Genomic DNA, 25,885 nt, shown 5'->3' with positions numbered 1-25,885 from the left:
CCAGGCACCGCTCATCACCAGGCCAATACCATCCCTACAGTGAAGCATGGTGGTGGCAACATCATGCTGTGGGGAACTGGGAGACTAGTCAGGATAAAGGGAAAGATGACTGCAGCAATGTACAGAGACATCCTGGATGAAAACCTGCTTCAGAGCGCTCTTGACCTCAGACTGGGGCAACGGTTCGTCTTTCAGGAGGACAACGACCCTAAGCACACAGCCAAGATATCAAAGGAGTGGCTTCAGGACAACTCTGTGAATGTCCTTGAGTGGCCCAGCCAGAGCCCAGACTTGAATCCCATTGAACATCTCTGGAGAGATCTTAAAATGGCTGTGCACCGACGCTTCACATCCAACCTGATGGAGCTTGAGAGGTGCTGCAAAGAGGAATGGGCCAAACTGGCCAAGGATAGGTGTGCCAAGCTTGTGGCATCATATTCAACAAGACTTGAGGCTGGAATTGTTGCCAAAGGGGCATCGACAAAGTATTGAGCAAAGGCTGTGAATACTTATGGACATGGGATTTCTCAGTTTTGTTATTTTTAATAAATTTGCAAAAACCTCAAGTAAACTTTTTTCATGTTGTCATTATAGGGTGTTGTGTGTAGAATTCTGAGGAAAAAAATGAATTTAATCCATTTTGGAATAAGGCTGTAACATAACAAAATGTGGAAAAAGTGATGAAGCGCTGGGAATACTTTCTGGATGCACTGTATGTATGTACTGTATGCAAATATGTGTATATATCTATTATATAGTGCCTTTCACATCTACCTATCATATAGTGCCTTTCATATCTATCTATATATCTATTGATCTATTATATAGTCCCTCTCATGTCCATCATATAGTGCCTTTCTTATCTGTCTATCTATCAATCATATAGTGCCTTTCACATCTATCAATCATATAGTGCCTTTCACATCTATCTGTCTATCTATCTGTCAATCAATCATATAGTGCCTTTCACATCTATCCATCCACCTATCTATCTATCCTATAGTGCCTTTCACATCTATCCATCCATCTATCTATCTATCCTATAGTGCCTTTCACATCTATCCATCCATCTATCTATCTATCCTATAGTGCCTTTCACATCTGTCTATCTATCTACAACAGAACATTTGACTCCTGATCAGATTTGGTGTTGGCCAGTGGAGACATCTGATTACAAAGAAATGTCCATATGGTCAGCACATGAAGCACAAATATGAATCTGAAGCTGCCAAGTCTGTTAATGAGCAGCTCAGTGAAAGCCCAGAAGATGAACACGTGCTAACAAAGGTTCTTGAGCAGTTCCTGTACATAAATAGTCCACAAGAGAAACAATCCTTCACTGTGTTTTTTTTTAAAGTGTTCCAATCCATAATGTAACGTGACATTCTCAGGGCCGCTGGGTGGCCTCTTCCGCACTCCAAAGACATTCGATTGGATGCGATGAATTCCGAAGTTGCTCGTTACCGCACCATTTGCCAGAAGTTCTCTGGGGCTGAAATGTGAACAGGCTGCGTTTTATTTAAGCTTTGATCGTAGTTTTTTTTCTAATGACAATTGGGATTTGGCCAAGTGTCATTTGGCAAATTACCCTACACAATGAGAATATGATTGTTAAATAGTAAAGAAGTCATTTTTTTACTGAGCCATTAATTAATTATAACCTTTCAAAATACAAACAATAAATAAACCGACCCGTCGTGGCGTTTTCTGAGCCTGCTTGTTCTTCTTGTGGTAGATGCTCTGACATTTCTGCTTCACCTTCCAGCTGGGACACCAGAACAATGAAGAGATTCTGCTCAGGGAGTAAACTGGCAAAGCCCACAACTAATAACTTCCACTTTCTCTGTCTGCGGTTCAGACGTGGTGATGGATTATTTCTCATGGTGGGGTGAGTGGAGCTGACCAAGTCTGCTCTACTCTCGCACCCTCCACTCAGGTATGTATGAGTGATTTTTACGCCACCAGTCACTCCTTAGCACTCCACACGGGTGTCACTGGGACACTTGGAGGATGGCATACCTTGGTTAAATAAAGCCACTTACTAACCAACAACAGCAGCATAGCTCGAGTTCGTGCCACTTGGGGCGGGGCGGTGCTTCAATTTGCCGCCCTCTAACATATCTGAATATGTTAACATATTTAAATAGATAATTAAAATGACGTATAGGGAAAAAATAAGATCAACTTTGCATAGATTTATTCATATATAGAGAAACAGCAATAAGTTTTCCCATATAATTATTTATAAGCATCAACTAGACAAGAATATAGTACAGACGCACTGACGAGCCGTGTTCTAATTATTAGTTTAATGTAATTACGCTGCGAAAACCAAAACCAGTGTGGTGTACACGTGATCGGTGGGGATGCACAGAGCAAGAACGCATTCGAATTGATAACAAAACAAAATTATAAATTGTAAATTAGTTGTTTATCTTCCTAGAAATTATTATCAGTGTAATGTTTATTTTTGTTATTGCCTCATAAATTTCAACTGCTGTATCACAGAAGAACAGTCGGAAAATTAGTTTTGAAGCATTTGTGGATAAAAATCAGAGAATTTGACTTTTTTCATTCATGAGTGATGTTCTTCCAAACCCTGCTGCTTACACACAAATTGTACTGAGACTTTTGGCCAATAATGCCACCCCCAAAAATGTGCCGCCCCCTCCGCCCGCCCCTAGCTACGCCACTGACCAATAATGTGTTGACTCTCACCGTGAGCCCCACCTTCTTATGCAAATGTCTTCCCTCAGCCCTACACTTACACCCTGAGAGGAAGATAATGGCAATCTCCCCGCTTTATGTGCCAGTATGTGGATTGTTAACACCCAGGGAAATAAGACTATTGACTTACTGTATGCAAATGTTAAAGACGCACACAGTGCCACCCCGCTGCCTGCGCTTGGGAAAGCAGATCATAACCTGGTTCTGCTTCAGCCTCACTACAAACCAAGAGTGAGGGTCCTACCTACAACCACACGCTCATTCAGGAAGTGGTCCGCTGAGGCAGAGCAGGCTCTGAGAGACTGGAACTACAGACTGGGATATCCTGCAGGGGTCACATAGTGAGAACATCGAGGAAGTTGTTGACTGCACTACTGACTACTTCAACTTCTGTATGGACATTGTAGTTCCAGTAAGAACTGTACGCTGCTATGCTAACAACAAGCCATGGATTACAAGTGACATCAAGGGCCTTTTGAACCAGAAGAAAAGGGCTTTTAAAAGCGGTGATCAGCATGAAGTCAAGCGCGTGCAGAAGGAACTCCGAGTCCAGCTCAGGGCGGCGAAGAAGCAGTACAGGAGAAAGCTGGAGCAGTACAACAGCAGAAGGAAGTGTGGGATGGGATGAAGATCATCACTGGATGCAGCTCGAAGTAGGGTGCCACCATCGAGAGAGATGTGAAGAGAGCAAACCAGATGAACAACTTCTTTAACAGGTTTGACCACCCTAACCCACTCTCACACTCGCCTCAGAGTACTACACCCTCCACCCTTCCTTCTGCTGATACCAGCACAGGAATGAGTTTCCCCCCAACCATAATTACAACAGCGCAGGTAAGCAGAGAGCTGAGGAGACTTCGTGCCAGCAAAGCAGTGGGTCCAGATGGAGTATCGCCACGACTGCTGAAGGCCTGTGCGTTGGAGCTGGGGGGTCCTCTACAGCACATCTTCAACCTGAGCCTGAAACAGGGGAGAGTCCAGAGGCTTTGGAAAATATCTTGCACCACCCCAGTCCCAAAGGTATCACGTCCTAGTGAGCTGAATGACTTTAGGTCTGTCGCCCTGACGTCGCATGTGATGAAGACCATGGAGCGGCTGCTGCTTCACCACCTGAGGCCACAGGGTCCGCCACGCCCCTTGACCCTCTACAGTTCACATACCAGGAGAAGGGTGGGAGCAGAGGATGCCATCATCTATATGCTACACCGATCCCTCTCCCACTTGGACAGAGGCAGTGGTGCTGTAAGAATTATGTTCCTGGACTTCTCTAGCGCCTTCAACACCATCCAACCTCTGCTCCTTAGGGACAAGCTGACACAGATGGGAGTAGATTCATACCTGGTGGCATGGATCGTGGACTATCTTACAGACAGACCTCAGTATGTGCGTCTTGGGAACTGCAGGTCTGACATTGTGGTGAGCAACACAGGAGTGCTGCAGGGGACTGTACTTTCTCCGGTCCTGTTCAGCCTATATACATCGGACTTCCAATACAACTCTGAGTCCTGCCACCTGCAAAAGTTCGCTGACGACACTGCAATGGTGGGCTACATCAGGAGTGGGCTGGAGGAGGAGTATAGGAACCTCATCAAGGACTTTGTTAAATGGTGCGACTCAAACCACCTACACCTGAACACCAGCAAAACCAAGGAGCTGGTGGTGGATTTTAGGAGGACCAGACCCCTCATGGACCCCGTGCTCATCAGAGGTGACTGTGTGCAGAGGGTGCAGACCTATAAATACCTGGGAGTGCAGCTGGACTGGACTGCCAATACTGATGATCTGTGCAAGAGAGGACAGAGCCGACTATACTTCCTTAGAAGGCTGGCGTCCTTCAACATCTGCAATAAGATGCTGCAGATGTTCTATCAGACGGTTGTGGTGAGCGCCCTCTTCTACGCAGTGGTGTGCTGGGGAGGCAGCATTAAGAGGAAAGACGCCTCACGCCTGAACAAACAGGTGAGGAAGGCAGGCTCTATTGCAGGCATGGAGCTGGACAGTTTAACATCTGTGGCAGAGCGACGGGAGCTGAGCAGACTCCTGTCAATCATGGAGAATCCACTGCATCCACTGAACAGGATCATCTCCAGACAGAGGAGCAGCTTCAGCGATAGACTGCTGTCACTGTCCTGCTCCACTGACAGACTGAGAAGATCGTTCCTCACCCACACTATGCGACTCTTCAATTTCACCCGGGGGGGTAAACGTTAACATTATACAAAGTTATTGTCTGTCTGTATACCTGCATTGTTATCACTCTTTAATTTAATATTGTTATTATCAGTATGCTGCTGCTGGAATATGGGAATTGGGATGAATAAAGTAACTATCTATCTATCATATAGTGCCTTTCATATCTATCTATCTATCTATCTATCTATCTATCTATCTATCTATCTATCTATCTATCTATCTATCTATCTATCTATCTATCTATCTATCTATCTATCTATCTATCATATAGTGCCTTTCCTCTCTATCTATCTATCTATCTATCTATCTATCTATCTATCTATCTATCTATCTATCTATCTATCTATCTATCTATCTATCTATCTATCTATCTATCTATCTATCATATAGTGCCTTTCATATCTATCTATCTATCTATCTATCTATCTATCTATCTATCTATCTATCTATCTATCTATCTATCTATCTATCTATCATATAGTGCCTTTCCTCTCTATCTATCTATCTATCTATCTATCTATCTATCTATCTATCTATCTATCTATCTATCTATCTATCTATCTATCTATCTATCTATCTATCTATCTATCTATCTATCATATAGTGCCTTTCATATCTATCTATCTATCTATCTATCTATCTATCTATCTATCTATCTATCTATCTATCTATCTATCTATCTATCTATCTATCTATCTATCTATCTATCTATGTTGCCTGGGAGGAGTGGTGGTGCCAGAAGAAGGGTTTTTTGATTACTGTGAGTGCTTTTGGGACTGTATATTGCCTGTGGGGATCACGGGGAAGACGTGCCCCACAGGTGAAGAAAAATAAAAAGCCTGTGTGTTTTTACATGTGCCTCTGTGTCAGTCTGTGCCAGGCTGGGCGCTATATAGCACTTTTTACAATGAGAATGGGTTTTTGACATGATTGGTCTAAAATGGCAGTGCGCTTAACAAAACAACATGGCTTTGTGTAATATACAGTACAATCAGATTGCTTTACCTTGAGGGAAACAGATGCCAGAATCAGACTCCTTGGTTGAGTCAGTGAGTCCGTTCCCAATCCGCTATATGCTAACACAGGGTCACAGGGAGCCAACACAGGGCGCAAGGCAGGAACAAACTGGGCAGGGCACCAGTCCACCACAGGGCTCACACACACACACACACAGACACACCAAGCACACATTAGGGACAATTTAGGATCGCCATTGCACCCAACCTGCATGTCACTGGACTGTGGGAGGAAACCGGAGCACCCGGAGGAAACCCACACGGGGAGAACATGCAAACTCCACGTAGCGAACCCAGGTCTCCTTACTGTGAGGCAGCAGCGCTACCACTGTGCCACCGTGCCACCCCTGCTTTGGTTCAATAAACCTCAAATTATCTGTATAGGAGTCCCCAGAATTTCCCAGAAAAGGCACATACACACAAAAAAATAACATTGATCATTAGCAGTGAATGGCCATTACTGCTTGAAACAATTGATTTTAAAATGTACTATTCATGCTAACTGCGCTTTACAGCTTCTTGTTTACTCTCCATTGTGTTCTGGTTGAAGGCTCCACCCCACTCATGAATATTGATGAGCTACCACAGAGTGGCAGAATGCAAAAAGAGGTTTATGATGTTTTTGCAGCATGATGCTACTTCATCCACAAGGTGGCAGCAGAGTGCTGTCCCAAGAGGTATTCAGGCTGTACTGTATATCTCATTACAAACAGGTAACTACTTGGGGTTAACCGTTTTTACATAGACTTCTGAGCCGGAGTGGTGCTCGGGGTTAAAGACAAGAGGGTTAATGAGCCAGGTGGCATATAATTTAAAAATCATGTATAAAAAATAAATATGCTTCTGGATAAAAGCAAAATATTCACAGATTTTACACTTCTTGCTGCCAATTTCCTTGTGCCATACATGGTTGATTTTTAACTCAACAGAAAATAAAGTGACATACCCAGCAGAAGCAGATGTGTCATCACCGTGACTTGTCCATGCAGATTTGCTGCCCTACACACGTAGTGGCCCTCGTCACGCAGCGAGGCATTGCTCACGAGTACAGAGTCGTTCTTTACTGGATGATGAATTGCCTCGGATTTGCCATGGAGAAAACTCCAGGAGATTTTTGGTTTAGGGACCCCTGTAGAAAAAAAATTCATTTTTGAAAAATAGCAGCTCAAAAAACAAAAGCAATGAATATTTCAAATATTGTTTTTTGCTGAGAGCACTAACCCAAAGCACAATACACATATCAGAAAAGTGCTTCTATGTATTGTGCAAGCCTCCTTTCTTGTCTTTATTTTATTGTTTATCTTTTCCTTTGTAAATTCACTTGGAAAAATGTTTTTGTCTTTCTACTTTCTGTAATTGTTTGTTCTTTAGAAAGTACTTTGTGTATTTGTGCACTTTTAAAAATGTTTTTCTACTCAATTGAGGTTTCTTTTCTGTCTGATGTTCCTTGTCTTTTATATGTTGAGCCTAAAGGGGTGGGACCCCCTGACACAGAAGCTGTAGGCCCTTCCCTCCTGCTATGTATCTGTATGGATTTATGTGTATTTTATGTTATTTATGTTATATTTGTGGGGTCAAGGAAAGAAAGCAGAGGTTTATGTGTTTTATAAATGGTAACCCTTTCGTCACTGGTGGCACTTCCATCCCTCATCTACATGGTTGAGAATTTGTTCTTCTCGAGTCCAATTGGATTCAGAATTAAAGAAACTCCTTTCTGGGTTGTGACCATGACTGCTGCCATGTCTGACTCGCCCTCTTAGTTCAAGGTGGACAGTACGTCTGCTTAATTGTGATTTAATAAAAGCCAACAAAGCAGGAGTTCAACAACAACCCTTTGATTCTCCTTTGTGTTGTGCAGCGCTTTCACTCTCAGTTGAGCCCACCCAACACCCCCCTTGCTAAAACGCACGGCGCTCCTCTGTATGTTACAGTTGGTTGTAGCAGCACACATCATGTTGTATGGGTAAGTCATATTAAGCTCTGGTCATTTTGTCTGCTACTGTGGCATCAGTCTGTTTGATTGTTTCACTTCCTATGAGAAAGGCAGGTGGCACAATGGAAAAAAGAAAAAAACTGGGACCCCCGGGTTAAAATGTTGGGCTTCAAAGTAGTCTATCTTGTCCGTATGGCCCTAGAGAGCAACAATGTAAAATGTAGTCCAGTTCAGTCAAAGGGTGTTGGATTGTAATACTTGCTATGAGCCAGCAGGTGGCACTAGTGTGGGAACTATAGCACACAGGATAAAGAAACCCACTGGGAACCCCAGGAACAAAATATTGGGCCCCAAAGTAGTCGGTTTTGTCCATATGGCCCTAAAAGCAACTATGCAAAATTGATCCAGTTTGGTCAAAGGGTATAGGACTGCAATTCTTGCACTGAGCCAGCAGGTGGCACTGGTGTGCAAACTGCATCGAAAAGGTAAAAAAAAAAAATCCACTGGGACCCACCCAAAGGTAAAAATTTTGGGTTCCAAATTAGTCTACCTTGTCTGTATGGTGCTAGAGAGGAACTATGCAAAATTTGGTCCAGTTTGGTCAAAGGGTGTAGGATTGTAATACTTGCAATGAGTCAGTAGGTGGCACTAGTGTGGGAACTATAGCACACAGGATAAAGAAACCCACTGGGAACCCCAGGTTCCAAAGTAGTCGGTCTTGTCCATACGGTCCTAAAAGCAAGTATGCAAAATTTGATCCAGCTTGGTCAAAGGGTATAGGATTGCAATTCTTGCACTGAGCCAGCAGGTGGCACTGGTGTGCAAACTGTATCGAAAAGGTAAAAAAAAAAAAAATCCACTATGACCCACCCAAAGGTTAAAATTTTGGGTTCCAAATTAATCTACCTTGTCTGTATGGTGCTAGAGAGGAACTATGCAAAATTTGGTCTGGTTTGGTCAAAGGGTGTAGGATTGTAATACTTGCTATGAGCCAGTAGGTGGCACTGGTCTGGGAACTATAGCACACAGGATAAAGAAACCCACTGGGAACCCCAGGAACAAAATATTGGGGCCCAAAGTAGTCGGTTTTGTCCATATGGCCCTAAAAGCAACTATGCAAAATTGATCCAGTTTGGTCAAAGGGTATAGGATTGCAATTTTTGCACTGAGCCAACAGGTGGCACTGGTGTGTGCAAACTATCAAAAAGGTAAAAAAAAAAAAAAAAATCCACTGGGACCCACCCAAAGGTAAAAAATGTAGGTTCCAAATTTGTCTACCTTATCTATGTGGTGCTAGAGAGGAATTATGCAAAATTTGGTTCAGTTTGGTCAAAGGGTATAGAACTGAAATTCTTGCACTGAGCCAGCAGGTGGCACTGGTGTGCAAACTGTATTGGAAAGGTAAAAAAAAAAAAAAATCCACTAAGACCCACCCAAAGGTAAAAATTTTGGGTTCCAAATTAGTCTACCTTGTCTGTATGGTGCTAGAGAGGAACTATGTAAAATTTGGTCCAGTTTGGTCAAAGCGTGTTGGATTGTAATACTTGCTATGAGTCAGTAGGTGGCACTGGTCTGGGAACTATAGCGCACAGGATAAAGAAACCCACTGGGAACCCCAGGTTCCAAAGCAGTCGGTCTTGTCCATACGGTCCTAAAAGCAACTATGCAAAATTTAGTCCTGGTCAGTCAAATACATGTTATGTGCCAGCAGGTGGCGCTGGTGTCCAAATAGTAGCACACTGGGGAATAAAAGAAAACACTAGAAAATACAGGGTCAACATTTTGGGCTCCAAAGTTGTCTAACTTGTCCACATGGTCTGAGAGAGCAACTAAATCAAAAAATTATTTGGTAACATTTGGCCCAGATCGTTCAAAGGATGTAGAATTGTATAGGAATGTTTCTCTTAATGTTATTTTTCATGTTTTTTAAATCTTATTTCTGTCTCCGTTGTAATTGTGTAATTGTCGACTGTCTCTTTAAATGTGCTTATGTTTCTTTTTCTTTGTGGGTTGAGTCCCAGAATGCTGAAAAAGAATGTCTTCCGCTAAGCCTGTTGATCCGGTATAGTGCCCACTCTTAATCGGGCATAGTGCCCACTCCTAATCGGGTATAGTGCCCACTCCTCATTACACCTAGTTAGAACATTCAGTATCGACCTTAAAAAAAATTACATTTCATTTGTTAAATGAATAAAATATAAATGGTAACATAGCACTCCTTCTGGATCCACAGGACTAAAACGGTAGACAAATAAGCTCACCTTCTGCCTGGCACCTGAGGGTGACATTTGCACCAAGGAGAACTTTTACTGTGCTGCCCACATCTGCCATCACAGAACTTGTGTTCAGGAACACCCGCTCAGAAGTGGAAGCGCGGATCACTGGCTTTCCTGTTAAACATTTTAGAAGAAACACTGGTGTTATCATCTTGAGTGCATGCCCACATAAATACCTGCATATAGGGGTCTTCAGACCCCTTCAGTTTTATCACATTTTGTTAAATAGAAAAAACTGAAATACCACATTGGCACAAGAATTCAGACCCTTTGTGATGACACTTGAAAGGTGGCTCAGGTGCACCCCATTCTATTGCTCATCACTGAGATGTTTCTGCACCTTGTTTGGAGTCACCTGTGGTCAATTCGGTTAAGTGGACTGATGAACAAAGACGCACACACGCCTGTCTACAGGAGGTCCCACAGTTCATTAAAATCCTAGCCATGAGGTCCCCGCAGAGGACAACTGGGAGAGTCTACAAAAATGTCTGCAGCACTGAAGGTTCCCAAGAGCTCAGCGCTATATTCTATATAAAAGATGTGACTGATGTTTGGCTGTGGAGGTGTTGATGCCTGTTATACCAGTTTGAAGCTGTTGGTGGAAGATTAAAAAAAAAAAAAAAAAAGAGGGTCAAGCCATCATGGCATACCTCCTTGAGTGACGTGAGAAGAAAGGGAAACGAAACCCAGGCTGTTGCTTGCGGTGCATCGATAAAACCCCATGTCAGCCGCACCCGGCGCGAGGATTTGAAGGGAGCCGTCTGGCAGCAATCCCACTCTGAAAGAAAGGAAGAAGAGAAAAACATGAAATGCATATATAGAGTCTGTGGAAGACAGGGGGCACCACTGAGCCCCAAATCCTGGACACAACTGACACAGTCACGGGTTCAAATACAATGATTGTTATTTCTTCCAAATATCTTTGCAACACAGCATAGTAGAGACAGGGACACCGAATCGTTCCTCCTTCGCCAAGCCTTGTCCTCTGCCTCCCGTCTCCATCTCCCCGAGGTGAGGCACAGGGCTTCCTTATAAGCTAGAAGTACTTCCAGTGTTGGAACAAGGTCAGGCTGAAGTTTCATAAAGAAGGGATGGTCCATCGCTACAGCACTCATGGTTTGCAGCAGGGCTGTCCCATGGGACTACAACTCCCAGCATGCTCTGCAGGCAGGTCAATAGGAGCGCTGCCCTCTAGCGTGTTGGGGAAGGATATTCTCCAAATAGACTAACTTGCCCCAAGTTTCTTCCATTACTCTGGCCTCCTGTCCTGGGCAAGGGGATCACCTGCCAACCTGGTTGGAATGCCAGTCTAATCTTGTCCTTACGCTCCACGAATAAATCTGGCAAGGGATCACCTTTCCTCCTGACACTTACAATTCAAAACCAACTATTGATTAACAAGCAACAGCCGCTTTATGTAAGTAACAGTTGAACCATTTTAATGTTCAATAAAGCAAGAAGCCAACCCTTTCTGGTCAATGGTGAGGTCAGTATGATTTTTATAATGAAAAGGATCAAGAGATGAGACGAAGTGACTAAATCGATCTAAGATTGTTACCAAAGTGTCAAACCGAATCTTTCACCAAGTTCAAAACGCAAGATCTTAATAGCAAAAAAGGAAATTCTGTTAGCGTTATATTTATCCCGGTAAAATGAGCCAAAAATGATTAACTTTTTTAAAAAGAAAAAATGTCGTTACGTGCAACAGAAACACATAAATACAGTAGGAGAGGTCTGTCGAGAGTCCACAGCCATACTGGTGCAGATTTAGTTCACGTCCTTTGTGTGACACGTTTTGTGTGACAGTCACCCGCACACAGCCCGATGTCACAATGGGGACTGTAGACGTGTGTTTCTTTGTGGCCTCTTCTTGTGCACGAGAGGGGAGAATACAATATTTTTGTAAAGCCCCCCAGCCTTGACTCTCTAAGAAGACAGGAAAAACTCCCAAAAAAACCCTAGTAGGGAAAAAAAATGGAAGAAACCTCCGGAAAGGCAGTTTCCAGGTAGGTTGGGCGTTAAGTGGGTGTCAAAAAGAAGGGGGTCAAACAGAAGAAATCCTCAATACAATATAAAAAATAAAGAAATTACAAGTATGGAGCAGAATTTAACAGTAGATGACATCCCATAATATGATTTGGATTTGTTTAGAGTCCTGGAGACCACAGCCATCAAGCTGCCTCCCCCTATTGGCCATTCCACAGCTGAGACAGCCAATCCGATGAAAGGACCCCTCTACCCCACGATTCCTGCGATCCTCAATCAGAGATGACTTTTCCTCAGGCAGGCAAAACCACTTGGCAGGTGGGCAGTGGGCACCAAGTGGCACATTTGAGTACCGAGAAGAGAAACAGAACAGGTGAGGGTCAGTAACAAATTAGAACGATCATGTTACTTATGTTTTAGTGCTAATGACTGACAACAGAGATGCAGTCTGCACAGTGCGACAGTAGGGGGCGCTGTTGCACCTCCAAACCCGCAGACAATATATCCAAACACCAGGTAAAATTCCCAATAATGAATTTATTACAACCAAAATGTGCACAAAGCAGCTCCATAATACTACAATAATAACCAATAATCAATACAATAATAAATCCTCCTCTCCACCCAGCAGCTCTGTCGCACTTCCTCCCAACTCCGGCTCAGTCTGCTGGGTTTCCTTTATATAGTCCGTGACCCGGAAGTGTTTCTGTCCTTCAGTCCATGTGATGCCACAGCACTTCCGGGTCAGATGAAAACTTTTCTTTTTTTCTTCAGCCCAGAAGTACTTCATTCCTTCCATCCCCGTGACGAGGTAGTACTTCCGGGCTATAATAGAAACACTTGTGCCTCCCTGCAGCGTCCCCTGGCAGCCCCCAAGGCATCCAAGCAGGGCTGTGCAGCCGAACTCCATTGTCCATAATGCCTTGCGGGAAATCGAGGCACCTCTATCTTGCAGGGAGGACTCCCTCTAGCGGCCTGGGAGTGTTGGCCGGGATAAACTGCCGGCCATCCCTCACAACAGTTAATCGGCAGCTCTAGTCAGGGTGTGCTAAACTGAAGTGGTGAGTCTTCAGCCGGGACTTAAAAGCTGAGACCGAAGGGGCATCTCTTATAGTAGCAGGCAGACCGGTCCACAGTTTAGGGGCCCCCTGTAACTAAAAGCTCAACCTCCCACTGTTATTTTATTAATCTTTGAAATCAAGAATGTCAGTGCCTGATCCGCATGTTCGACACGCCCCTTTTATTATTGTAGCCTACCAAAAAGTGGAAGGCTTACTTATCAACTTCCTCATTTCTGCAAAACAAACATCGACAGTCGCTGCATTGTGCACACTGCTTAGGGGGCGAACGTCTTTCTCGTCGTTCCACTTGATCTCAGCTACTCGGCTACTTGCACCACGGTGAACCTTCATGTGAACGGACTCACCAGGCCCCATCACGGCGGTTCGGTCGCACGGTGACGTAAGCATCAGCTTGACTATCCGTGTCAATGTCTGGTGACCAAGTTACATTTTGGTCAGTATCATTTCATTCATCTAACGCAGAGGCGTCAAACTCCAGGCCTGGAGGGCCACAGTGGCTGCTGGTTTTCATTCTCACCTTTTTCCTAATCAGTTTTCACTGCCAATCCACTTCTTTTCCATTCAATTTAATAGCCCTGTTTTTAAGGATTCAGTCTTCTGAATTGATTCTTTTCTTCATTAACTGGCAGCCAAACAGAACTGAGACGTGAAACGAGCCGACAGATGACCAGCTAAATCGGGGCGTCAAACTCAGTTTCACTCCAACCAGTTTCTAAGTGAGAAGCCGATTCTTGCTGTTAATTAAACTCGTTATTTCATTCCATGGCCCGTTGCTGCTCTCATTCTGCCACAGCAGACACCTCCGAAACTGTTGATTTTCTGTTTTGGTGAGCTGAGATTTCAGCCTTACTGAGACCTTCACTGTTCTTTATTTTCAGATATTGTGTAATGGCCACGGGTGAGGCGGTGTGTTATTGTTTGGCCGCTAGTTAAGGAAAAAGAAACAACTAAGGGGCCTGAGTCAAGTTAATTAAAACTGAATTAAAACTAAGGCAAAAGGAATTAATTAGCAGCATAAACAGGGCACTAATTAAGAAGATGGTTAGAATTAAAATCTGCAGCCCTCCAGGATCGGAGTTTGACCCCCGTGATCTAATGTTTCTGTTTCATTTTGTTCTAAAACTGGCTTTGCAGCTTCTTGTTCACACACCATTGTGGTTGGGTTGAAGGCTCCTCCCCACTCATGAATATTGATGAGTTACCTCAAGTTGCCTCCTGATTTTATTTTATCCACTAGATGGCATCAGAATACTGTCCTGACTACTATTCATGCTTAACAGTCTACATTGTACAGGGTGAGCAAATAAGAAGTACCGCATTTCAAATGTTTCTTCTACAAAAACGCTAAAAGACAAAATAAATGTCATTACGACACAAGAAACGGTAATAATAATAATACATTTTATTTATATAGCGCCTTTCCCATGCTCAAGGCACTTCACAGAGTTTAAGATAGAACGGCAGGGTATACAGTACATAGCATTGTACAAACCAGATAAATAAATGTGTGTTTTAAAAACGATGTCTTCAAGGTGGTGACCATCGTTAGCGATCCGCTCTTCGAGATGATTTCCAAACGTTCGCATGACTCGCTCGGCCATTTCGTGCCAAGTAGCGTCCGTCAGGGCTTCGAGGTTTTGAGGTCGGTGTGTGTTGTCACACACATGTGCGTAAGGAGGCAGTCAACAAACCCGGAGGTGAGTGAAATTATCGCGAGACAGGGGATTGATTTATGGTACTAACGCCTCTCTCTCTCTTTCGTCAGACAAAAAGAAGGAAAATAACCAACCTTCCATAATTCCGGGTTCCCAAGATGGCCACCGATCATCACTTCCGCATCCGGCTCCCTCTTGACGACATCACTGCTGGCTCCATCGCAATGACGTCACTTCCGGCCTCCCAAAGATGACATCACTTCCAGTCTTACGTGACTTCCGATGTCTTCTGATGACATTGCTTCTGTCTACCAGTTACGACGTCATCTCCTGCCACATCACTTCCACCAGCCATTTTCTACCGTATAAAAGCGGCATCTTTATTGTATTCATGTATCGGGTACTGGAAAGTATTTTGATCCCGCAATTTTGCATTCTTTGTCCATTGGACGTTATATGGGGATGCCCCCCCAACTCTTTTTTTGTTGTGGAATTCCTTTTATTCCATCACAGTGTATACCTTAGACTTACAAGAAGAAATCGCACAGAGTGAGATCAGGCGAATGTGAAGGCCACCTGACATCGCCGCGCAGGGAGATCAGCTTCTCTGGAAACAACAAAACAAGTATGGACCTCGGCGCAGGCTGCATGAGCTGTTGCTCCTGGCATCCACCACATCCATTTCTTCAAGTTCACAATGTGGCATTAAAATGCTGGAGAAGTGACGGTGACCATTGCTCCCCCCTCCTCAAACAAGTAAGGGCAAACGATTCCAAATTCTGCAATGGCGCCCCAAACTGTAACCCGTGTGCTCACTGTGCAGGGGTCTCTGATGAAGTTCACCAGGGTTGGTTTCAGCCCAATAGCCAAAGTTTTGCTTATTTACGCTGCCATTCAAATGGAAATGTGCCTGGTCGCTGATGTCACATGACGATGGCATCTCGATGAACGGTTTGCAGAATGTCGGCGCACAACTCTCTACGGCTCTCCCAGTAGAGTTCCTGCACTGCCATCATTGTGTATGGATGGAAATGAAGGTCCTCATGTAAAATCAAAGACGTGTTGAAAATGCCGCAGTGCTGAACGTCTAGCAGACTGCACAATGGATGCCCTTACAGCTTGGATGTGTTCAGGCATTCATACAGTCTGAGGACGGCCTGGAGATTTTCTGTTCAATGTTGTACCCATCTGACTAAATTTTGAATTGTTTTCCGATATGGGACGTCACCGTTATGAGGAATGCTGAAGTGCATTCAGAAGGCGTGCTGCGCAGTGATGATGGATTCATTATTTTTGGAGAACGCTTGCGCACCGGACTAAGGCGTATGGCCGACTGAAAACGACAGGGGATCGCCTGTCAAAGGACCCCCACCAACCCGGCTGCCTATGACACTGAGAGATGGGATACTTCATTTTGGCTCACCCTGTATTATAACAGCTAAAGCTGAGAGCCTTACGGGGTTAACCACATTTACACAGAATTACGAGCCTGAAAGACTCTCAAGAGTAAACACTAAGAAGATTAATCAGGAAGAACTAAACAGCCGAAGAACTGCACACCAGCACTAAGTGTTTCTAAATCTCGGATGATTCAGGAATGTGATTGTGCCGATGATCCCAGTTGACTAAAGGAGGGGCTGCTGTAGAGACCACCAACACAGTCGCTCTAAAGTGGTGGTGCTCTTAACAAAACAAAATGGCGTTGCGTAATATACACTCAATGTTATTGTAATTTCTCAAAACAAAGCCTTGAGAGAAAGAGATGCCAGAATCAGATTCATTGATCTTCAAAAGTTCCCAAAACTTATCAGGAAATGCCACAAAAAAAAAAAAAAACAATTAATGAAAAAAACTGATCATAATATCAAATGACCATTACTACTCGAAATAGCTGATTTTATAATTAATTATTCATATTAGCTGTACTACCTGTCCAATCTAAGTATTCAACGTAGGCCTCAGTGTATTCAGTGTTCACGTTTGTAGTGCACCATCTATCCACTAAGTCTCGCTGCAGCTTGCAGAAAGGGGTGTGGCTAAACATGATTCAGGTTAAATGTTAAACTCCACCCATAATCCAAAGGTGTCACGTCCCATTCTGCATGCCGGTAGTGACAGTCATCAGACTACAGCCACTGAAAGGACAAAATGCCTAGTTACACTGCGGTCTGTACTGGGATCGTGGGAGGATCACCTGACTTAAATAATGATGACTGCCAAGTAAACCAAGACAAAGTGTAATTTTCAATATTTGCGTGCAGACTATGTCTTGCCTGCCTAGCGTGGGGGTTGGCAGGACTAAAACAAGCAACATCTAGGAATTAAAGATGGTGTTAAACATTTAACCCCATGCCCATGTTTAGGCACATCCCATTCCACATGCTGCAGTGAGGAGCTTCTCCCATCTTTTGGAATGTATTCTATAATATATATAGTAATAAAATGCTTTGCATGTCATTCCAAAAGAGATGGCGCTTAACAAACATTTGTGGTAATAAATTGCATTGCATTTTTCATTCTAACAGATGGTGCATCACAAACATTTGTACTAACTGCATTGCATTTTAGCAAATGGTGCAGCCCAAACATTTGTATTAACAAAATGCACTGCATTTTTCATTCCAACAGATGGTTCAGACCAAACATTTGTATTAACAAAATGCATTGCATTTTTCATTCTAACAGATGGTGCATCACAAACATTTGTGGTAATAAACTGCATTGCATTTTTCATTTCAACAGAAGGTGTAGCCCAAACATTTGTGGTAATAAAATACACTTAATTTTCATTCTAACAGATGGTGCATCACAAACATTTGTACTAACTGCATTGCATTTTAGCAAATGGTGCAGCCCAAACATTTGTATTAACAAAATGCACTGCATTTTTCATTCCAACAGATGGTTCAGACCAAACATTTGTATTAACAAAATGCATTGCATTTTTCATTCTAACAGATGGTGCATCACAAACATTTGTGGTAATAAACTGCATTGCATTTTTCATTTCAACAGAAGGTGCGGCCCAAACATTTGTGGTAATAAAATGCACTGAATTTTCATTCCAACAGATGGTGCAGACCAAACATTTGTATTAACAAAATGCATTGCATTTTTCATTCTAACAGATGGTGCTCACAAACATTTGTACTAACTGCATTGCATTTTTCATTTCAGCAAATGGTGCAGCCCAAACATTTGTATTAACAAAATGCATTGCATTTTTCATTCTAACAGATGGTGCATCACAAACATTTGTGGTAATAAACTGCATTGCATTTTTCATTTCAATAGAAGGTGCAGCCCAAACATTTGTATTAACAAAATGCATTGCATTTTTCATTCCAAGAGATGGTGCATCCCAAACATTTGTGGTAATAAAATGCACTGAATTTTCATTCCAACAGATGGTGTAGACCAAACATTTGTTTAACAAAATGCATTGCATTTTTCATTCTAACAGATGGTGCTCACAAACATTTGTACTAATTAAACTGCATTGCATTTTTCATTTCAGCAAATGGTGCAGCCCAAACATTTGAATTAACAAAATGCATTTGATTTTTCATTCCAACAGATGGCGCATCACAATCATTTGTAGCGATAAATTACATTGCATTTCTTCCCTCCAGCAGTCTATGAAACCTCTGTGAAATGCTATACATGAACCAAACGTCTGAATCAAAGAAACATGCTTATTAGGCTGTGAACCAGAAGATCAAAACAAGAATGCTTTGCACAACTGTTTTCTACGTCTTGAAAAGTTACAGGATGTCAGCGCTGACCTTCTTTCCTGTCATGTGTATGACATCCTGTGCCTCCAGGTGGTTTACTAGAGAACATGGCAATGAATGTCAGTGTCTGTATTAAAACAGAGCATGGCATTGACAGAAAATGAAAAAAAATTAATCTAATACTGCTAAACAAATATCAAGCCAAGGAACCGTGATGCCCGGATTGCCCGCAGCTGGCATACTCCCCCTTGAACCTGGACATTGACAGTCATAAATTAAGGTGGACTGGGCAATGAGAACACAAAACAGTAAGAGTATGTGCCTCAAAAGAGTGCTCAATGCTTTCATTAAAACAATCCAAAGTTCAAGAAATGAAGAGTGCAGTGCGGGTTTCTTCTTAAATAATTAAATAACTAATCCCTGATTAAAATAAGGTCTAAGTGGAGGTTAAAATCAACAAAGTAAAGTCCTGTGCCAACTGACAAATGGCTAACCGAGTTCAGCCGATTCATACTTGTGGCCGAGGGCCTTAGGAAAACAATAAGATAATAACGTCCTGGAAATTCCCCAAACCAGCCACAGTAATAAATCTCTCATGATTATCATTATTATTATTATTATTATTATTATTTCACAGGGTCTCGTATGTTTTCTGACCCTTTATGGTTTGCTTGTTAGCCGCTGCTCCCCGCGGCTGATTCTCATGCATTGGGCCCGCACTGCCTTTCCTTCCATTGGTGTTTCTCAACCGTCAAGGTCTCACCTCCCAGCATCCCGGTTATCCTTTTTAAGTTGAAGACTTATTCACTAGCAGCAATTACAACATGCAGCCCTGGTGAAACAAGCACGATTGGGAGGTCCCTGTTGGTGAAACAGGAAAACAGCACTGCCAATCACTTAGGTGACCCACTTGTAACCCACCAAGGCTCACTCACAATCCAATGCTGGAAACCCACCACTGAGAAACACTAGCTTAGGCAGCCCATCCGTCAACAACGGCCCACTGGTGGCACAATCCAAGGGTCAAGAGACTCTGCCATATGCGAACCTGGAGTGCAGATGGTTGCGATGCCAAGACTGGCAGGTATGGCATGCCTACCATGTGACCCACAGAGCCTCAACTGCAATGATGTATATATACTCATACTGATACTCATATGTCGATCTTCGACATATATGGATAATTTCACGTACGGACAATGGAGCCGTAAGTTGGTACATGACTATAATCCAATAAAGAAGTTAAAGTTAGAACAGAGCCAGGACATACCAATTAAATTTTCATGAGCTGCGATGTTTCCTCCTCAAACTGACGTCTCCTCTTCAGACCCTTATTGAGGTTTCCTCTGCAAGAGGCGATGTCCACCAACAAGGACAGTCATCTTGTAAACTGGCTTGTGCCCTCACTGCCAGCCCTCACTGTCAGAGAGGACATCTCGAGCTTTGCTCCTTTATCCCACCGCCATCACTGGGCCACTTGGCGCAGTTGGTCGCTCCTGGTCTTTAGACGCTCAACAGGCACAACCCTGCCCTGTGAGTACCAACTGCTTGCTCAACTCTGCCACATCCCCAACTGCTTGCCTCTGTGCTCTTCTTTCTCTTTCCTTTTGCTTTAACCTCCCACTTTTCATTTAGTTTTTTCCCCCCAATCTCTCCACTCTCTGCCCTACTCAGGCTACTTTTATGCTTTAGTGGGCACAGGTTCTCTAATAAGGAAATCGGCTAAACAGGGCATGTCTTACACGCGAGTACAGGCTCCGTGGATGCCCCCATCAACACCCCAGGGCCGCTCGTCCATTCCATCACGTGCAGCTACACCCACCCAGAGGCTAAGCACACTGCTTTTACTAAAAACCTGTGCCCTGCCTTGGACCCCTAACTGGCATCACCCCTGGATCCAGAGCTAAATATTGTCACATGCGCATGGGAGGAAGCTAAAGGGCTTGCATGAGAGTAGTTCTGAATCAGACCGAGAGGTAACAGACTGCACTGACTCTTTCTGACGTTTTTCTGTAGACCGTTCACAGGAAATTCTATCAGGCCCTGATGACGTCATTCCTGGTTCCGGCCCCTTTGACGTCACTTTCGGGTGCGAGCCTATGGATGAAGACCCTTCTGGTTCCTGCCCCTTTGATGTCACTTCCTATACTGACCTTTAAAACCGCCGCCTTTCCTTCATCCTCTCAGTTCAGTTATGTTCTGGACTCTAATCTGTACACATCAGTACAAACCTTTAAACCATTTTTGCAGCCAGGGAATAATACACCTGGCTTGGTTTGGGTGGCTGTCCCAAACCATACACAGGTGGCTGTCCCAAACCCTTCTGTGGCTTCTTTGATTTTGTGACGATATGAATTCCACAAACTCACAGCCCCTAAATGGGTGACACAAAACCAATGTGATTAAAAGGGTCAAAATATGCTAAATACAAAATGTTATCAACAACACAGAGCAGGCCTCGCCCCAGGCAGCCTGGCCCCTGAAAGAATTGTTCAGTTTGTTTAGTTTTTTGTTTTTCTGGTATTACAACTTTTGTCTACTTCTCTCTGACTTCAAATTAGGATTTTGTTTCGGCTTGACGAAGGATGGGTCTAATTTTCTGGTTTCAATCTTGGCGTGTTTACTGACTTACATTTGATCGTCTAATCCTCATTTAGCCTTAGGGATCAGGCCCTGGCTAAAACAAAATGTGTGGAGATGATAAACAAAAGAATATAAAATGGCGGTGCCCATAAAGAAAAAAAAAACAATAATGACATAATGGAAAGATAGAAATGATTTTGAACATTAATGAAGACACAAATGTTACCTTTGTGTTCTCCAAGGTTAAAAGCCTCAGACAGAAGCCTCATTGGACAAATAAAATGCATAAGAACACCGGTTGAATAGGGAGTGGTCTCCCCTGGACTTTTTCGTACACTCGTATAGATATGGGGGATGGAAATTTGAGGAGCAAACCGCAAGACAATGATTATATTTTTATATTATTGTTGTGGGGTACATAATCTTTACATTTTGCATTATATTTTCATTTTATATTTCACTCAAGACAACAACAGATTAACTAAACTCAGGACACATCAAAGCATATCCTCTTCCCAGTTGTACCTCACTTTTAAAACAGCTGTTCCAACAAAGAAAGAAAGACATGCTGGTGCCTAAGGCTATTGATTAGTTAATAACCTGGGCATCTGCGACAACAAGTAGCTAAATCATTTTATAGCCTGGGAAAGGAAGACATGCCAATACCTCAGGCAACATCAAAAAAAGTTTTTTTGTTTGGGAAAACGGACAGTGAATTAATTCATCATATTGACAGCCAGCCAATCAGCATATCTAACAATCACATCTTGCAAAACCCCCCAGTAGAATCTTGTATGTAATTCGCCAGCCTACTCACTCACTCACTCACTTACTCACTCAGTCACTCACTCACGTCCGTCCGAAGCCGAATGCACAGTCGCCTTCTGCGCAGCTACCCGAAAAACCTTACGAGATCGACATCGCGGCAGGCGGCGGATTTACAGCCACGAAAATTCAAAAAGAAAGGCGACTTTGACCGACATCCAAACCCAACATCGCGGCAGGCGGCGGATTTACGGCCGCAAAAATTCAAAGAGAAAGGCGACTTCGATTAAAGCTCTAGAGGCCTGAAAGGCGACTTCGACTACAGCTCGAGGCCTAATTACGCATTCATTCAATACACCTACATCAGGTTTGTGGTGCTTATACTTATTACTATTCCACTCGTACCCATTTCATCTTACGTTGTCGAAACGGGCTCTTTGTCTAGTTTAATAATAAATATGCCTCGTCTGAAGAGCGACATAGGAGGGAGGAAGAAGAAGGGATGAAGAGAACAGAGCGACGTCAGAAGGGGGCGCTGGCAACGTGTGGCTGTTTCCATCTGACCGTCAGAAAAGCATCTCATGAACAACTACGAGTGCTAAGATTACAAATCACCTGAGACATTCATCCTTGTCATCTTTACTTTTTCGTAAGCTTTTCCTAAAGACTATATATATATCCAGACTTTATTATCAGTCCTATTTTCTATTATTCTTTGTTTCACTGGTATTATTATTCCTGTAATAAATACCACGCTGCTTTTAACGTTCTCTGCTTTGTTTTAATGTCTAGTGTGATTGAAGTAATAAGGTAGTTTTCTTTGAGCACCTGGTGCAGCCGGTGGTTTGCCATGCGCTCTGTCCTGCGAGGTTTATTAAGGCTGAGGGTGAGAGCTCCACCCAAAAGTAGGGAACAGGACGTCAAGTAAGGCATTATTGGCTGAAAAATGGCAGATAGTCAAGAGTACTGAGTCTTTGTATGTTTAAATGTATTCTTGTAGACTAAAAGTAATATTTAGGTCTGAGAATTATTTAAAACATTGTATGTTATTCATGCCGACAATAAGTAAGTCTCTTAAAGTGCTGAGAGAGTGACAAGATGTGTTATTCCTAAGGCACCAATGTGGTTCAAAGTGCTAGAGATTAACCAGCTGTGTGTTTGTCATTCATAGTGCACTGTTGAGTTTCTGTGTGTATGCGTATAGCTACGTATGCGTGTGTTAATCTTAAGGTGCAACAGTTGACCAACCCGGTAACGAATATGATGAGTATACTTACCCCTAGGTAAAGGGTAAGTAGAGGGAACTGTCACGATAATACAATTATGTACATTCAAGAACCATCAACAACAAATCAACAATCAATGACGATGATGTGGAACCTGTTGACTTTGGCACCGATGCAGACCGCTGTCCCAAAGGCATTTCTTCATCACAAGGTGTCAGCACTACATGGACATTTGGCCGCCCCCAAGAGCAAACAGCTACCAAATATGTATGTGGACATCACAAAGAAGCGCACTGTGTTTGCGGCGCGTGTGCTTCTTACTCTGCACTCTGGGTGGCGCCATGCTTCCAGGACTCTTATTCCAATGCAGATTTTTAGTCGTGTTGCTGGTGAAAATGGCGTAGTTAACAGTTTCTGTACATTTTTCATTGGATTTATTTACATTTTCAGAGTTTTCATAGCGTTACCATTGATAATGAACCGTTGCTTTCTATTATGTTTTTTACGAGCGCTGATCTTTTATCGCATATGCATTGACCTCTACTGCAGCATCCTGGTTATAAATGATCCAGCGGTCAATGAGTTAAAACTAGTCTCAGTTAGGGATGAGTGAAGCAATTTGCATGAAATTGAGTTTGCAACAACACTATGAAAAAAAATCTTCCAGCAAGAAAAGAAATCGGGAGTGGTCTCCCCTCGACTTTCTCGTATACTCAAGATATGAGGAAAGATATTTGAGGAGTGAACCGCAAGACAATTCTACTTCTCTCGGCTGCTCCTTTTAGGAGTCACCACAGCGAATCATCTTCTTCCATATCTTCCTGTATTCTCCATCTTGTTCTGTCATACCCATCACCTGCATGTCCTCTCTCACCACCTTCTCTTAAGCCTTCCTCTTTTCCTCTTACCTGACAGCTCTATCCTTAGCACCCTTCTCCCAAAATACCCAGCATCTCTCCTCTGCACATGTCCAAACCAACACAATCTCGACTCTCTGACTTTGTCTCCCAACCGTCCAACCTCAGCTGACCTTCTAATGTCCTCATTTCTAATCCTATCCACCCTCATCACACCCAATGCAAATCTTAGCATCTTTATCTCTGCCACCTCCAGCTCTGTCTCCTGTGCCACCGTCTCCAAACCAAATAACATAGATTTTAAAACATTAGAACACTCTGGACGAGAACAGGCCATTCAGCCCAACAAAGCTCACCAGTCCTATCCACTTACTTCTTCCAAAAAAACATCAAGTCGAGTTTTGAAAGTTCCCAACGTCTTACTGTCTACCACACTACTTGGTAGCTTATTCCAAGTGTCTATCGTTCTTTGTGTAAAGAAAAACTTCCTAAATGTTGGTGCGAAATTTACCCTTCACGAGTTTCCATCTGTGTCAACGTGTTCTTGATGAGCTAGTTTTAAAAAAACCAGTCTCAATCCACTGGACTAATTCCCTTCATAATTTTAAACACTTCAATCATGTCACCTCTTAATCTTCTTTTTCTTAAACTGTAAAGGCTCACCTCTTTTAATCTTTCCTCATAATTCACCCCCTGTAGCCCCCCGTAATCAGCCTAGTTGCTCTTCTCTGGACCTTCTCTAGTGCTGTTATGTCTTTTTGAAGACCAAAACTGCACACAGGACTCCAGATGAGGCCTCACCAGTGTGTTATAAAGCTTGAGCAGAACCTCCTGTGACTTGTACTGCATACATCAAGGCGCTATATAACTGGACAATCTGTTAGCCTTCTTAATGGCTTCTGAACACTGTCGGGACATCGATAGCTTAGAGTTCACTATGACTCCTAATCCTTCTCTTAAGGTGGACTCTCGATTTTCCGACTGCCCATTGTGTATTCAAACCTCACATTTTTACTTCCTATGTGTAATTCTTTACATTTACTGACATTAAATTTCATCTGCCACAAATCTGCCCAAGCCTGTCTGCTGTCCAAGTCCTTCTGTGATGATATAACGGATTCCAAATTATCTGCTAATCCACCTCTCTTGGTATCATCTGCAAACTTAAACAGCATGTTACTTATATTACTATCTAAATCATTTATAGATATTAAAAATAGCAGCAGCCCTAGCACTGACCCCTGCTGGTCACCACTCTTAACATCACCCAGTTCTGATGAGGCTCCTCACACCGTCACCCTCTGCTTCCTGTGTCTGAGCCAATTCTGTACCCATCTAAAAACATCACCCTGAACTCCCACTTCTTTTAATTTGATGCCCACCCTCTCATGTGGCACCTTATCAAATGCTTTCTGAAAGTCCAGATAAATAACATCATCTGCTCCACTTTGATCGTATCCTTTTGTTGCTTCCTCATAGAATTCCAGCATGTCAGCAAAACACAACCTCCCTCTTCTGACCCCACACAGACTGTTCCTAATAACTCCTGTCCTTGTCAGGTGTTGCTCACTGTTATCCTTAATAATTCCTTCCATTAATTTTCCTGTGATGCATGTTAAGCTTACTGGCCTATAGTTGCTTGGATCTGCCCTGTCACCCTATTTATATAATGGGATGATATTTGCCATTTTCCAGTCCTTTGGAATCTCTCCAGTACGCAGTGACTTCCTAAAAATATGTGTCAAGGGTTTATATCTGAACACGCTGGCCTCCTTAAGAACTCGAGGATAAATATTATCTGGTCCTGGTGATTTGTTTGATTTCAGCCTATTTAGTCTATGCTGCTATTCTC

The 25,885-nt window shown here is 43.0% G+C and overlaps 1 protein-coding gene across 4 annotated transcripts in view; it reads right to left on the bottom strand.

The window, feature by feature from the left end:
- Positions 1–25,885, bottom strand: part of LOC114654202 (ADAMTS-like protein 1) — a 388,522-nt gene that overhangs the window by 9,266 nt on the left and 353,371 nt on the right. For all 4 annotated transcript variants that reach the window (XM_051929878.1, XM_051929877.1, XM_051929879.1 and 1 more), the window contains 3 exons: positions 10,796–10,923; positions 10,131–10,259; positions 6,883–7,065 (listed from right to left, as the gene is read on the bottom strand). In XM_051929878.1, the coding sequence (XP_051785838.1) occupies positions 6,883–7,065; positions 10,131–10,259; positions 10,796–10,923 (440 nt within the window). The remainder of the gene's footprint in view (positions 1–6,882; positions 7,066–10,130; positions 10,260–10,795; positions 10,924–25,885) is intronic.

This window comes from Erpetoichthys calabaricus, chromosome 7 (genome assembly GCF_900747795.2).
Source record: "Erpetoichthys calabaricus chromosome 7, fErpCal1.3, whole genome shotgun sequence".
Classification (NCBI taxonomy): domain Eukaryota; kingdom Metazoa; phylum Chordata; class Cladistia; order Polypteriformes; family Polypteridae; genus Erpetoichthys; species Erpetoichthys calabaricus.
The sequence above is the reverse complement of the archived record's forward strand: the minus strand, read 5'-3'. Positions and strand labels throughout refer to the sequence as shown.